This window comes from Alternaria atra, assembly GCF_907166805.1.
Source record: "Alternaria atra isolate CS162 genome assembly, contig: 18, whole genome shotgun sequence".
In the NCBI taxonomy this organism is placed as follows: Eukaryota; Fungi; Ascomycota; class Dothideomycetes; order Pleosporales; family Pleosporaceae; genus Alternaria; species Alternaria atra.
The window spans coordinates 128,089-144,052 of NW_025091315.1; the positions used below are offsets into that span (position 1 = coordinate 128,089).

Genomic DNA, 15,964 nt, shown 5'->3' on the forward strand with positions numbered 1-15,964 from the left:
AGGTCCGAAGTTGTTCCGAGTAGCGAGTTGCATGCTTGAATTCAATATTCTCAATATTCTCAATATCCTCAATATTTCCTCAATATTGGAGAACTCCATATTGGAGAACTCCATATTGAAGAATCAATATTGAAAAAATCAATATTGAAAAAAATCAATATTTTCAATATATACTGAAATATTGACAGGGGTTTTTCAATACCGAATACACCACTGGCGACGGGGCACCAGTCTTTCGAAATAGGGTTCAAACGGCAATAAACAAGACTATCTGATAACAACTAAGTATGCTGTAGCACTGACGATGGCATGCCAGATGTCTGGGAGGTGATTCGCATGAGAGGCGATTCTGTTCAGCCTGAGGGCTCGTAGATGCGGGACTTTGCAAACACTGCTGGGTGGTAGTGTTCTGATCAGGAAGTCAACCAATGACTGTGTTGACGCTTATTTGAATTGTGACCGTTGTACTCAAAGGGATGTCTATGCTCCGTGGTTGCGGCTTGCATTGATGTTTCATGGCTACAATCATCCGTAACTATACTGACATGTAATTCAAACGTATGAGGTACATGTATTCGACAAAAGAGGTCAAAATACCCCAAACCGTGAGAACGTTATACCATGAGTATCCTCTTCGCCTAGGCTGGCGAAAAACCCCTGTTTTGGGTCTGACGTAAGCAGAACACCAAAACCCTTGTAGCTACGCATCAAAGCGAGCTCTTAATCAAATCTTTCAAAACTTTAATATACTATACCTATAGCTGATATCTATCTCTATAAAAATTTCTAGCTAGATATCTCGACCACTTGCTTTCTTGCGCGGCTGTAAAAGTTTTGGTGTTCTGCTTACGTCAGACCCAAAACAGGGGTTTTTCGCTAGCCTAGGTAGACCCATCCTGAGGACTTGTTCTTACATGAATGCTGAAGCTCTGCGCGTCGAGCCAGGATCACTTTTATATACATCGTAACGTCCACATTCTGCATATGTCTTCGTTTCTCTACTTGTCTCTTCTCTAGGCTCGGTTTCATCTCTAGGTGGATAGTCATAAGAGGATCCCGACGTTAACGCTGCGTGAGTCGAGTAGGGCTACACTGGGATTGTACAATGTTGCAGGCCAAGCGCTGCCGTGAACATGCACTATACTACTAATAGTGCCGTGCGATGGCCTGGGTATAATTCGAACTAGGATGCTTAAAAGCATGCAACATATACACACTCTTTCGAATTTCCCACATCTAGAATTACCGTACTGTAAGTAGATTGTGTGTATTCTGCTTATCACCGAGAGTTCTGCGATCTAAGCTTATATACATAGAGTAGTGGACTGATTAATCGCTGGATAATCCACGTGACCATGCAAGGTACCCTGGGCTTACACGTACCCAACCGTGTGACATACAACCTCGACTTCCGTTTACAATGCGAGAATAATAACTCTTGGCTCTGTGCTGGGTAAAGCACGGCGAGTCGTGTTATGCATAGTAACAGGGAGGGCCAAGTTTATGGTGAAAAGATCTACGCGAAGGTCGCGGAAGGCGGTTAGCTTACTTACTAAAGTACGTAAGGTGTTCGCTGGACACGTTTCGAAACACAGAAGTTGTTGCATGGTCCTTGTGGGCCCAGTACAGTTTCGATACTATGGATGGCCGACCTGCACGGGCAAAGAACGTTGGATTTCGACGATTACGAGTGTCTTTTAAGCTTCCCCAGACAAAAGAGTGGCATTGGACAGGTCAGTTTGGTCACTGCCCTAGACTAATAACAGGATCATCCTTTCTCGAACAGCAAAATGGTAGACAGTCGCAACCCGCCCGCCCCCTGCAAAACTTCTTCGAACCGCGATAACACAGGCTACACTGTCCTTCATTGAATCCTCCATACCCACATCCCTCAGCCCGTCACGGGGTTATCTCCTGGCAATTTCGCCACTGGTCCAGTCATGCCCACGTCTTCAACAGGTGCTGCCGTCTCGGGATCTTTGTTTCCTGGACTCCCTAAGCTGCCTCCTAGACGTAAACTGCAGTTCGGATCTTGTAGACCCTGTGAACCCGTGCAAGTGGCAATCGACCGCTCTAATGCGCCTTGGTCGGCCCAGCCGTTGATAAAATCGCCGTGTAGGCCGTAGCCAGTAGCGTCGCCCATAGCATAGACGTAGCGGTTGAAATCAGCAGCAGAGATACGGCCAGCGGTGAAGAAGAACTCATAGAAGAGGGAGAAGATGGCGACGGGATGTGATTGGGGGCATACGCCACCGTTGTAGTCGCCAGTGGTTTGAGGGTAGGACATCTGGAGGAAATAGTGTTAGCAGGAGCGTGATGAGCAGTGGTCCTCAATACCGTGATGCCAAGATCCTTAAGGGACTGATAGTTAGAAGGGAAGGGGCTGCTTACATGACTTTTGTGGTCTGCGCTGTCGAGACTCCGGCCATCCCAGCATGAGGGCATAAACACCTGTGATCGAATCTGAAGGCAAGTTCTCTTTGGCAAGCCAGGGCTGTCTCCTGAATCCTCATGTCGAGCGTTCAGGCAAACGTGCGAAATTGCCCTTTGTCTAAAATCATTTGCATCGTACGTCCTAGCGCAACTGTCAGTTCGTGGACATGTAAAAGACGATTGCCACAAGTTTGCGGTGATAAGGGGTAACTGTATACCTAAGACTAGGATTACCCGCAAGGATGCGAAGGCCAGCAGGGGGCGCGCGAGCGGCTGGGGCGTTGTCGCAGTTCATTCGGCCAGGAGCGTAGTCGCAGGCGCGGTTCAAGTAGTAGACGAGCTAGTTGACACGTTTATGTCAGTGCCAGATCAACGTATGCTCTAGTATTACCGCAGTTACCGCTTGAAGCCAACGGAGTGAAGGAAAAAAGTCTATCAGCACGTACCGATCCCTCGAAAGGAACATAAGTAAAGGTTCCATTCCTGTTCTCATGGTACAGCTGTGGAATCCAGTAGTTGCTCTTGTCCATCGAGATACATGTCGTATCTTTAGCATTGCGTGCTTCTTCGTTGCTGAGGGTTCGTTTGAAGGCAGTGCCTCCAATCACGGCGTGCACATGTCCGCTAGGTACCCCAGGGCTGACGATCGGGTCCGAACGTTGGACGGTGAGTTTTCCGCAGTTGAGAATGAAGAATTGAGCACTGGCGAGAGCGAGGAGCTGGGAAAAGGCGAGGAATGAGGTAAGGGGAGCCATGACTGTAGCTGTTGAGTGGGAACAGAACCGCTAGTGCTTGATAGACGAGAAGTCTGTATTCATAAGAGTGTCTAGGAATGTGGATAATGTTGGTTTTTATATCGTCTTGACAAAGAGAGACTTGGCGGAAAAGCATGTACAACAAAATCCCAATCGTGTTTTTTCGCGCGATCCGCGCCTCGACCGAAATCTTGTTAGACTGGAATCTTAAGACGCATGAGTGCCCGAAATTAAAGTGTTCTGGGAAAAATCTTCGCCATCCTTTGATTTTGGACTATTAGTTTCTGATTCCATTCATTTGTCCTTTCCTCTTTAGTCTTCATCGCCGGTGACAGTGGTGTGAGAGACGCTGACTCCGTTTCTTGGCGTATTCTTTCTTCGCTTGAAACCTCAATCTAGAACCACAAACTAGGAGATGATGTTAGCCACGGAGCTCGCGGGAGATGGTAAACCGTACGAGAACAGCATAATGTATGACAGTTAATCTACCGCTAGTCATCTGTCTTGACCAGTAAATGACAGCCGCGGAGTGCCGGGAAAGCTGCAGAATGGCTCGTTTCCCAGATTGGTAAGTGAAGGCGTGACGGTAACGTTGGCGTCGTCTTTAATTGCAGTGATTGAGGTGGAAGTACGCCAGGGCCGCGTCACTCTGGTATATAGGGCAGTGCAGGCTCAATTGCTATTGGGAAAGGTGTTGACAGCGTTCACAATGCCAATGCCAAAATGGGGTATTAATCTGGAGAGCGTAACAAGGGAAGGGCGTTTGTGCAGATGACGTGGTTGCAGCCAAGAAGTGGGAGACTGGCCAGCAGTGACAAGTACTCTCCCGAAATTGCTTGACCAGGGCACACATTGAAAAAGGCCCGGTGGGGAAGGGAGGCGCTCGTACGTGGCGGCAGACGCGAAGTCAGGGAAGTTTAGTGGTAAAAGAGCGACTGAAGCGAATATGGAGAGAGAAGAGGAAGAAAGTTTGCGCACGCATAGGCATGGTATGAACGCCAGTGTAAGGTATCGCTGGGGAACCTTCCATCTCAGAGGCACAGGCGCTGAGACAGGGAAGGGACGCCACAAACGAGCCACTAGAGAAACCGTTGTTTCATCGCGACCGAACGAATCCTTTGCTCTCGACGACGACATGCCCCGTTCATGGTCGTGCAGGGGCCCGCTAGCTCTGTGAACATGTTTGGCGGGTGGAGGATACAGTCGCGCATGCATTCAAGACGTCCCCCGCACGGCGCCCCAAAACCTTACCTGCTTCCGCGTGCGGGGTTGTGGGGTAGAACCGATAAGGTCGTTCTGGGCAGGCCAGGTCTCGTGCGGATCGATGAATTGTTGGCGCAGAAACCCGCGGAAAGCCGGTAGCTAATACGGCCAAGACGGCATCTTTGTGTTTTCATGTAATCTCTAAGCCTGCAATTACAGGACGCCCTGCCGTTCTTGGCCTAGTTGTCGTTGCAAATTCCATTAGCCCCCTGCGGGTCAATGTCTCGCAAAAGCTTCGTGCGAACATCTGCACTCCTACGGTAACGATGATGCTGATTCTTGCTACTGCAACCATTACTGCCTAGTCAAGCATGGTCTTTTATACCTTGTGATTAGATATGCATGCTATCACGAAGAGCGTGCCGACACGTTGGTATGCAGATCCATCCCTTTCTGTGAGCAAAGCTAGGTAGGTATGTAGATGGATCGTACTATGTGTAAGTTGTCGGTTCCCCACTTGAATTAAATCGGGACTGGCGTTTACTAACGTGTCATATGGTTATTCTAATATCTCGTCCGGTCTTTCTACGCGGCTGCTACGGATACGCTAACCGCCTGAGAATCACTCAAACGCCATTCTACGTACAGCAACCCAGTACGGCATGACTCACCCAACTCTAAAGATTAATCTAATGCACAGGGCACTTTCCTAAAAAGGAATTTGTTCATTTGACTGTAGAGGCCTAGGTCGTGGGAGCTTTGAAGAGAGCATGGAGCCTCCGCAGACAGACTAAACGTATAAATCATAGGTCGCCACTGGGACCAACGTATAGTCTTCACTCTTGGACACTTCTTCACAAGTGCTGTGCTCAGCTGTCTCGATCATCTCTTATAAGATGCCAGCATCAAAGCCTGTCCGTCATCTCTCTACGTTCCAATACGCCTTAGCAGTATGCTCTATAGCATTCTCTCTTAGCCATGCCAAACCCATTGCTGAAACTGCAATCGATGATTTCCATAGTCTCGCATCTTCTCCCAAGCGCGGCCTCATTTACATCCCCCGCGACGGCCACCCCGAAGACGATAAAATTTGGACCCAGCCCGGTTCCACTCTAACATGGTACTACAACTACGGCCCCGACCCCACCTATACCTCCTCTCCTCCCTTGCAACACGTGCCTATGATATTCGGCCCCTACTACAACGACTTCGCCTCCAAGATCCGCGCACGCGTTGCCGCCGGAGGTAAAGTGCCTCAAATCCTAACCTACAACGAGCCTGACCTACCCTTCGAGTACGGTGGCAGCAATGCCGACCCCGCGGTGTGCGCAGAGCACTGGATCTCTGAGCTCGAGCCGTTGCGTCGAGATTTGGGTATCGAGATCGGCGCGCCAGCCGTGAGTGGTTCGGAAGGCGGATGGACTTGGCTGCAGAAATTCTTCACGGCGTGTGCGGGGCGGTGCCATCCGACTTTTCTGCCGCTGCATTGGTATGGAGGGTTTCAGGGGATCGCGGATCACTTGGGGAGAGCAAGGGGGACATATCCGAATATGACGCTATGGGTGACGGAGTGGGCGCCGGCTCATCAGGAGTTAATGGAGTCGCAGGCGAATTTCAACAGCAGTGTTGAGTATATGGATAGATTGGATTATGTGCAGAGGTATAGCTACTTTGGGTCGTTTAGGAGTGATGTGTCGAATGTGGGGCCGAATGCGGCGATGTTGGATGCGAGTGGGAGGTTGACAGATATTGGGTCGTGGTATTTGAATGTGAGGAAGTAGGGGAATCATGTTTGGAAGTGCGTCTAAACAGTTTTTCTGTCCCTGTATGTGCTTCTCCTTAATCTTTGGGCACTATGAAAAGGTTCGGTGGGAAAAAAATGACTTTGTAGTGGTAGCTTATCATAACACAACTACATCGCCATTTGAATGGTTCTGTGATGTGACGAAATGGAAAATGAAAATGCACGCGATATGGAAGTGTAAGCCTAGGACCACATCCCATGACTGCTCTGCAGGCATGACTAATGCGTCCGACTACTTTAGAGCTCAGATCACGCACTCGTACATACACACAACAATACACTCATACATGAGACCCAATACTAGTGCCCCCCTTGCTTACAGGAAGCTTCAGCTGGAAGCCTGTACAGCTTGATTACCGATTCTGCTCTGTGAAACCATTCCTCGCCGGTCAGTACCAACGCATCGTAGCCAAAGGCTAAAATTCGTGCTTCCAGTAACTCGGACGGAAGAAGAGCTTGAGACCAGGCTAGGTCCGCACTGTGAGCTCTGCAAGCCTTCTCGTGGTTTCTGGTAAGCCCATGGATACAGATAATGCCGTCAACAGGCAGCGGCATCTCTGTTGCCTGAGCAGCTCGGGACAGCCTAACTAAACCTGATAACCATCTACATTATGAAGGAGATTGATTCTAGTAGAAAATTTCTTTGTGCGTCCTAAAACTGTTGATAAGAGTATCCCACTTCCCACCGCCATCCGACATGTTTCCCGATCTCATGCCGCTAACATCTAAACAGAAAAGTAGCTCATCGTCTCTGGGTACACATTGATCTCGAAAGAGTCCTATTACCTCTTCTACCCAATGTCCAAACATAAAGAAAGCCCCTCGTACTCGCGCATGCACTGAGCAGTGTAAGAGGCTGAAGCCTTGGTTAGTAGTACTTGGCCTGTGGCCTTCGTTATAGCTGGTTGGGATAGGCTGCAACCCTCGGAGCGTTGTCGGGGCTTCATCGGCGCTCCACGGACCCTTAGAAGTTTCTCGAACCTAGCACTACGTGATACATAGACTCAGCGCAAGCGTAGTGTAGCTTCTCTATCGAATTCATTACTGTTATACCTTGCACTTATGGTCAACCCATCGCACCCTTACAAGCAGCAACGAAGAGTTGCCGCCTGTTGCAAACACTGACGTTTGACTCTCGGTCGAGTAGGGTGCATTCAAGCGAAGCCATCTAATCAGCTGCCTGTTCCGGATTGATCGCCGAATCGAAGGTGGGCCCTAGACGCTTGATATCCGTGGCGACGCTGCTCATCCACAGTGAAACCAGCGGATGGCCTATACGGAGGTGCTCGAAGACGGCCCAAAGCGCTCCTGGTCGACGCGAAAGAGCGGACAAGGGCCGATCTACTGGGGGCAGGGATCTCGATCATCGGAGCGCTTGTGCGAAGGTGGCGTCGCACAAATTCCGCATCAAAAGTAAGTGATAGTGAAAGCGGTGTTAGGTTCTCAATCTGGCGTTGCTGCATGTAATATTGGAGCGGATAATTTGGTGGCTGAGGCGGTCAGTAATTTCTATACAGGACCGTGATGGACGAGACTCGTCCGTCCGAGTCCAGCTTTGCAGATTGGTTGCACATCTAGTCTTACTAGCGCTCCTCTTCCCTGATGACCATGCTGTAACAAACTGAAGGGTGAGTCTCGCTGCTAGTCTTGCCGTTATCCTAGTATACATACACACACGCTCTTTCACATTGCGCTGCCTGTTGGCTAAAGCTTTTGTGGACCAATGGTTATTGGTAAGATTGAAGTCCAGTTTGCGGGTCACATTGCAGCTTTATTCTGCCACATGATCTAGTATTGTAGCAAGATCCTGCTGCGTGCGCGCTTGATTCAACATACTGGATTTTGGGATACTATACCTGAAATTGCCCAATTAAGTCACGAACTTGGGAATCAGGTCTGGGGCGTCTGCCGGGGATAGAGAGTTGTAAGCGAGAGTCTTAGATTCGTCTAGCGACCTTCCTACTGGCAACAAACATTTTTGGGCACCTCCGCCCGTGCAAGGTTACAGAAGTCTGATGGAGTACCATCGCTTCGCTTCGGCGTCTGCTGTGAATGCAGGGGTACGTAGTCTCTACGGCTTGGTGCAATCATCCTACAAGTGTCTCCGTAGTAGTTCAAGTGTAGTCGAAACCAGGGTCGATGAAAGCGCCACATCCTTGGTTGTGAGCGCTCGGAACCAATGCCCGTCGAGATCGCAACCGCGGGCCTGCAACTTACTCCAGATTTTCCGAGCATGTTCTTTTGGCCGCGACGGTGCGTCAGGCTGGAGTGGTAAAATCAGGCTACCGTGTTTTACCCAGAGTTTGAGATACACTTAGAGTTTGCGTTCACTAATTAAAAGTCCGGCACGGACATATTTTGTTGGCAAATTACGGTAACCGCAGACTCCAGGTACCATACACCGCAAACTCTGGGTAAATAACAGTATGTAAAATGGATGGGTTCTGACTGTATCGATTCAGGTGGTCGTAACTCTGTCTTCTGACTCCATGAACGAGCAAGCGTGGTGCGCGCTTCACGGAGGGCTAATACAGGCGGAAGGCCGGAGACACTAACACCGAACAGGTATTGGTGCCCGGTACTAGTAACGGAGACTAACCAATTTAAAGAACCCATTTTCTAGATCTCAAACGTCTGGCCATTAATAGCGTTTCCACTGGACAATTACGTTAGACTTTGAGAGATTTTAGTCGGAAAGTCAAGTGGAGAGTACGGTGTTGGAGATTGAATGCACGTCATTTCTACTGTCTGTTTTGATGGTGGAAAATGGCCGACTGGTCTCACGGTAGCGTCAGGAGCGATCGGAGAGCAGCGAGATCGTGTTAGATGACATGTCGATCCTAATTACGGAATCATGAATATACCTTGGCGATGTGCTCCAACACCGCTCATTGTTCTTGCTACCAAGCAATAGCGGCGGCAGTGCAGCGACAGCATCATCCGGGGTTTCGCGAAATTCCGCGTCCGGAGACATTGAATAAAGCCAAGGGATAGCAAGAGAAGCAGCGGAACTATTGGCTCGGCCGTGCCTTCGCAAACTTGGTCACTTGCTGTACCACCGCGGCTCGTGGCTCCAGCTTCTTAATCTGGCTAGTCCTTAATTTTATAATTTTTTCCGTTAGAAGTGCCCTGATAATACCCTGATCAGAAGCGACATCATGTGCTACGCTAACTACAAGCGTGCTTCGAATCCCGCAATTGTCTCAGCGTTCCCATTCCCCCAGATTTCCCAGAATTCGAAAGCTAACCTGGTCGCTCCGATATCTGACGCCAGTACTACCCCGTAGCATCACCCGACCTGAGAATCCTTTTTCACGCAACACGGCGTGCTGACCACGGGCGAATTTCAAACAAGTGCCTAGCCTATGACCGCTTCACATCAACTTCTCTCTTCACCACGGAATTGGCGACCTTGCGGACCGTTCATTCGTGCTTAGGGCTTGCCCGCCATACGACTGGAAAAGTCCCATCACGCGCCGCTATTAAAGCACCAGTAGACGGCTACTGGGGCCTCGCGGCAAAAACAGGCTTCACTTCCACAAGCTGTGGATCTTTGGCGCTAACGGGCCGGGCTGGCTGTATGGAGATGATGGTTCGTCACCGCACAGAGAACATGTACCCCAGACGATTTTACTTTCGGACCTTATGACGGCGCCCTAGTCCTCAAATGCAGTATTTAGTCTGCAATATGAAAGACAGTTAGATTGTGCCCTGATCATCGGCCATAGAGAGAAGGAGGAGATATACTGTTGGCGGAATCTCGGGATAATCTCAACCACAGAATATGAACGAAATGCGTGTAGACTACCAAACACACTCTTGGAGAGAACTGTATACCTAATATGAATGAGGCCGCCATGGTTTGTTCCACTATTGCGCGAGCCACTCATCGCGCTTTTCTGACCTCCAGATTGATACCTCCTGAATTAACAGCACAGGAGCTGTCCTGTTTCACTACTTTACGTCACCAATTCTAGATATGTATAAGACTATGGTGCTTTAACGTTGCGCTTCTGTTCTTCCAGACTAGAGCACTCTGTACCAACTATGGTTCTCATCTCATGCTTTTTGACTTTGACTTTCGTTCTGAGTGCTGTCTCAGAGCATACATGGCTATATGAATATTCACGCTGATTTTCTTATATTAATATTATATTCAACTTATCTAGCAAAACACATTCATATAAAATATTCACGCATATTCATATAAGGGCTTACGTGATGCCTAGCCACTGCCACGACGTGAAGAAAACAATTGATGTACCTGTATAGCCCAAAAACTACCTCGATTACTCCTATCTGACCTGTATGTTATTAGATATCTCCCTCTATAGCCTCTGGATCACACGGGAGGCTTATTCCGCCCTCGGCTGAGGGTTTAATATGTCCCTCTCGCAGCCAGTTGCCGATACACTCAATCTTCTCAATGCTCTTAATCCGTAATCGTAGCCTATCCCACCTAGCTGTGTGCCTAGCTCCTGAAAAGGTCCGCTCTGGCTCCGCTGACTCTGCTGGTATAGAGAGGATATCGATAGCCATGCGGCTAAGCCGTGGGTAAGCTATACGAACGTCCTCACTACACCACCATTGAAGAGGCGTAGTGCGCTCAGCGAGCGCGATAGAAGCCTCTGAGATAAAGTTATCCAACCCGTCCTTGCCACATGTATTTGCCATAGTCTTATTCCGCACCTCTAAGCGCATCTTTGAGAGCATCGTGTCCTTCTTTCGCTTTAATGAAGCAGGTACAGCTAAGGATTGCTCCAATAGCTGTGTCTCGACATCGTGATTATACTCTTTCTCCTAAAGTCCACGGGCGGTGGCAATCGCGCTCTCGTGCCATTCCTCGGGCCAGCATTCTTCGATGTAGCTCTTGCGTTTAGAAGGATCGAGAAGGAGAGCAGCGGCGTATACAGGGACATACTCAGTCATAGTATAATACTTATCGAGTATAAACCAGCACATATCGATAGAGTGAACTATGCGATCATCGCGAGTGTTCGGCTGCGAGTAGTGGGCCTAATTAGCTCATTAGCATGCCATATAAGCTATGGATAAGTAGAAAGATGTGAAATTAGCCGTATACCTTCCATTTCTCGCAGTGTCCTAGGAGAAGGTCCAGCAGCTCAAGTGACTGTGAGATTGATGCCATGTCGCCTTCAGCTTCCAACGTAGCCTCATGGAAAGGTTGGAGGAATTCTAGCGTTCTGCCTAGCATCTCCCAATCCCTACTAGTAAGAGTATTGCCTTCCAGATCCTTATCATGCTCAGCAGTAAACTGGATGATCTGTGTCTTCTCCTTTAACGCAATAGCGATAACCCTGTACCATGAGGACCATCTCGTGATATTGTCGACACCCAGCTGCTTACCTACAGTATGGTACCATTGTTCGTTATGTAAAGCTGAGCTACGTACGTAGACTGCAAGCATATGAAGCTTTGCTAGCGCTGGAATGCCTTGCCAGCCAGCGAAGCGCTCGTCGTTGTTGCTGGCTTGCTGCTGCGTAATTGCGGCTCGCTTGCCCCTCACCTTTGCAGGTCTTCTCGTAGGCTGCTCCCTCCGCTCTTCCTGCTGTATTGTGGTATCCAAACGTGCCGCAATCTCCGCCGGATCCAGCTCATGTAATTGCTGTGAGAACTTCTCTAGCATAGTTGAACCGGGCTCATCAGCAGTAGCTTCGAGTGCAGCTCTAAGTGCTTCTTTTGAGCGAGCGAGAAGGAAGGCTTGTAAGGCGAGATTGATAATATGGTCGATGCAGCGGATTCTGCGGCATTTGTGAGGATACTCGACCTATATAATAATTTAGCATGGTGTACAGCAGCATTAGCAGCTTAGTATGAGGTAGACTTATACCTAACTGCGCCTCGAAAATCTTTGCTAGCTCCTCTAAACAGGTGTCGTTTGATGTAGCATTATCGCCTGTATAATAGCCAAGGTTTTGAGCAGTGATATTGAACTTCTGTAGCGTACTGGCAATCAACCTAGCCTGCACAGCGCCAGAATGGCTGTATTTACACTCTAGAAGTCCTAGTAGTGCTTTCTGAAGCTTAAAGTCCTCATTAGCCCATTGAGCGCATATAGCGAGTACGCCATGTCGATGTGGTGATGTCCAGAGATCAGAAGACATGTGTATCTTCTTCGACTGCGCTGTTTGAAGGCTCTCAGCAAGCTGTGAGCTCTATAACTGGTAGTTCGAGTTAATATAGCCCATAGCCTGCTTTCGGTCGTTGATGAGAAGGCCTCCAATAGCTGAATTGCATGCCAGAGCTAGGTCTCGTAGCTCGGAGTACTCAACTGCCGAAAACGGCAGTCTGCGCCTTGTTAGAAGCCCCACAACTGCCTCAATGTAGACTTGCTTATGAAAACAGTTGCGGAGAGCAGCCTGAGAAGGACGAGAGATGATATACGAATCGATAGCGCCAGACGAAACGCCCGAGGTAGATATGCAAGGTAGAGTATCATTTGCGGCCTCGCTCGATCATATAAGGGCTCGGTGGGCCGTTTCTGCATGGTGTATAGCGTTGCCAGGCACTCGGTTCGACCATGGAGGATCCTGACAGTGAAGACAAACGTACGCACGATGTCCCTTCGTCCTTCTGCGCTTTGGGCCAGGTTCAACTTGGAAGTGTTCGTCGGGATAATCTACATAGAAAAAGGCGTTGAAATCCCATGAAAGTTTCGATGCAAACGAGCCGATAGAAGGGTTATGAGTCCATGAGGTTGATATCTCAGAAGCCTGAGAAGCCATAGATGCTAGTAAGCAGTATGTCAATCCTGGGGGGGATGCCGGCAGGAGTAGGCAGGGAAGGAGATAAGAACTGAGTTTTTCCTGTAAAGGTTTCTAGCTACATATATATACAAAGGAGTGAACTATCCAACGTAGTGCCGAGTAGGCTGCAGGTAGGCAGTAGCCGAGCTAGCGCAGGCAGTAGCAGGCAGCATGTTCGGTAACATCTGAACTCACGCGAGAGGCCAATAGTTCATGGGTTAGATGCTCTAATTGAAGAGCTTTCTTTATGATATAGCTAAGAGATTAGATGTTATATGAGCCAATTAGAACCACCCCTCTTTTATGAATATGCATGAATACAGAGACGTAAGTACATATTATATTCATGTGTTATATGAATATGAATATGAATATGAATGTGGATATATTCATGCATATGCATATAAGACGTTATTTGAATATTCATATAGCCATGTATGCTTGCTGTCTTCAAACTCGTGTCTAAGTCGGCGTCTTCATCTGCACTGCCGGATAGATTCGACTTCACCGTGGCGTGGATAGGAAACTCCATGGATATATATTCAGCGTCAAATGTCATGTTGATCGAGATGGTGCAGCTCCCACTGCTATTGACATGGACACTTCAGGTGAAGCGCAAGCCTGTGGCGATCGGCATTATAGAGGATGACCTGGTGCTGGAGATGCTGTCGCGGCCGTCGATGGTCAATTAGTACGATGTCCACCGCGAACAAAATGGCTAGATCAAGTGTCCTCTGTGTCCCGACCGAATGATATGCGTCTTGGCCAGTAAACGACAGACGCGGTGTACGGCGGAAGCTGCAGAACGGCACTTTTCCCAGATCGGTGGGTGAAGGCGTTACGGTGGCCATGATGTCCTCCTCGATCGCGGTGATTGAGGTGAGAGTGCGTCCATGCCCAGCGTCACCCCGGAACATTAAGGAATTCTAGGGCGACTGGGTTGAGCTGCGGGACACGAGGCTTGCCGGGAGGCGTAATGCAGGCTCAGTTGACATCAGGTGTTCGCAACGTCCACAATGCCAGAATGAGGGTGTAAGCTGGAGAGCCTAGCACGGAAAGACGGCTGAGTAGGTGACCTGGTTAAAGGCAAGGAGCGGGAGACTGGCCAGCAGCGATAGGTACCCTTCCGAAAGTCCCCGACCAGGGAACCTATGGAAAAGGCCGGTGGGGAAGGCACTCGCATGCGGCGCAGACACGAAGTAAGAAAAACCTAGGCGGTAAAAGAGCGACTGGAGCGAACGTGAAGCAGAAGAGAAAAAAAAGTCTCTAGTGCGTACGCGTGGGCCTGACGAGCTAGAAAAGGTAAAGTCCGACTATCACCGGCTATTAGAGAATATGGCGGTATTAGCGCCAAGTGCAAGGGGATGGCCTTCCATTCCGAAAGCACGGGCGCTGAAACGGGGAAGGGACGCCACACGCAAGCCACTAATTAGAAGAACGGTTGTTTCACCGCCCCGATCCAAGGCTTTGCTCTCGACGACGACGTGTCCCGTTCATAATCGCGCAGGAGCCCGCTAGCTTGTGAACACAATTGGCTGGCGAGAGAGACGGCAGCGCATGCTTCCAAGACTTCCCTGCAGCGTGCCCAGAACCTTACCTGCTTCCGCGTGCGGGGTTGTGGGGTAGTCCACCAACAACGCCATTCTTAGCCAATCAAATCTCATGCGGAGTGCTGGAATTCGAGCAGCGAAAATCCGCGAAAAGCCAGCACCTAAAACCGACTTTCTGCATTTGAAGGTGAATGGGACGCCCTTACGTTCCCGGCGGCCTAATGGACATTCCGAAGACGACCGGCCACGTGCGGGCTGGTCGTCGCAGAAACTTCGTGCGAACATCCGCGCTCTTGCAGTAATGGCAATGCTGATTCTTGCTACTGCTTCCATCACTGCCTAGCCAGGCATGGTTTTTTCGCTTTGTGACTAGGTATGCATGCTAATATGAGGTACGGGTCGAAACTTTCTATGCCGCTTCCATCGTCTTCCTTTGGTGGCGTCAGGCCGCGCGGGGAGGAACAGCTTTGATGGCTGAGGATGAACTGCCATATCTAACAATCAGCGGGTACATGTGAGCTGTGGCTCAGCCAGAATTGATGCTTAGGTCCGTCAGTTTCCCATCATCACCAAGTCCATTACGCCCACCTTGCTGCGCGACATATGAGGCCATTGCTCGCTCGACACTATGCCACTCACTTCGCCGTATGCAGCGCTAGAGTTCCACCGGAATAGCCCTATCCTGCCAAATGAGAAAACCAATCTCAACCCTCATTGCTCGCCGTACGCCAATGGGCCGTTACCCGCAACTCTCGGCAATCCGCGAGACGGAATGCTTCACCAGCAACGGGGACGCAGCACGGAAAAACCGGGACCCGTACGATGCAGGATCACTCGAGCGTGTGATCAATGTCATCGATTACGCACGAAATGCGATGGCCGACAATTGTATGAATTTCTATCTCGACATCTGCACGTATACTAACGAGAGACAGGTGCGCGCACTGCAAAGGTATGTCTGCTCTAACTTTAATGATACCAGCGCAACAAAGTTCCGGAGAGTCTCAGCCTGCTGAGGGAGCTCAGGGCCTCAGGCTGCGTACTGATGAGCCTAAGCCGCCCCTTAATATATGTTGAAAGCCTTCTGGAGGGCCAATACCCCCTTTCGTCTTCTGCCACCCAGATACAACCATATTTGATAACCAAGCTAACACAATAACAGAGTCAGGTCTAACATGCGAATATACCCGCGAACGAAAGAAGCGCGGCAAAAGATCCAGACAGGACATTGCACAACAACAAGGTATCGCGGCAGCAGCAGCCGCAAGTGCCACACAATCATCCGAGGACTCAACCACTGCTACTCCACAGGCACAAGAAAACACTGTCGAAACTAGGCACAGTGCCGGCCCTATGCTGCGTGAGGGCCAGAAGCCGCTCCCAGGGCTCTCCGTACCAGACCAACCGGCCAGCGTAGCCACGAAGAGGGATATAGAGCCAGCATCGATATAT

The 15,964-nt window shown here is 49.6% G+C and overlaps 3 protein-coding genes across 3 annotated transcripts; 2 read left to right on the forward strand and 1 right to left on the reverse strand.

Moving 5' to 3' along the window:
- Positions 1-1,891: 1,891 nt before the first annotated feature.
- On the reverse strand, positions 1,892-3,188 carry ALTATR162_LOCUS161 (uncharacterized protein; the record flags this gene model as incomplete). The annotated part of the gene is made up of 2 exons (XM_043307754.1): positions 1,892-2,287; positions 2,880-3,188. 2 exons carry the CDS (start codon positions 3,186-3,188, stop codon positions 1,892-1,894), a joined length of 705 nt encoding a protein of 234 aa, XP_043163689.1.
- Positions 3,189-5,287: 2,099 nt separating this feature from the next.
- On the forward strand, positions 5,288-8,793 carry ALTATR162_LOCUS162 (uncharacterized protein; the record flags this gene model as incomplete). Its single annotated transcript, XM_043307755.1, has 2 exons — positions 5,288-5,788; positions 8,761-8,793. 2 exons carry the CDS (start codon positions 5,288-5,290, stop codon positions 8,791-8,793), a joined length of 534 nt encoding a protein of 177 aa, XP_043163690.1.
- Positions 8,794-15,201: 6,408 nt separating this feature from the next.
- On the forward strand, positions 15,202-15,686 carry ALTATR162_LOCUS163 (uncharacterized protein; the record flags this gene model as incomplete). The annotated part of the gene is made up of 3 exons (XM_043307756.1): positions 15,202-15,400; positions 15,448-15,464; positions 15,675-15,686. 3 exons carry the CDS (start codon positions 15,202-15,204, stop codon positions 15,684-15,686), a joined length of 228 nt encoding a protein of 75 aa, XP_043163691.1.
- Between the last annotated feature and the right edge of the window lie 278 nt (positions 15,687-15,964).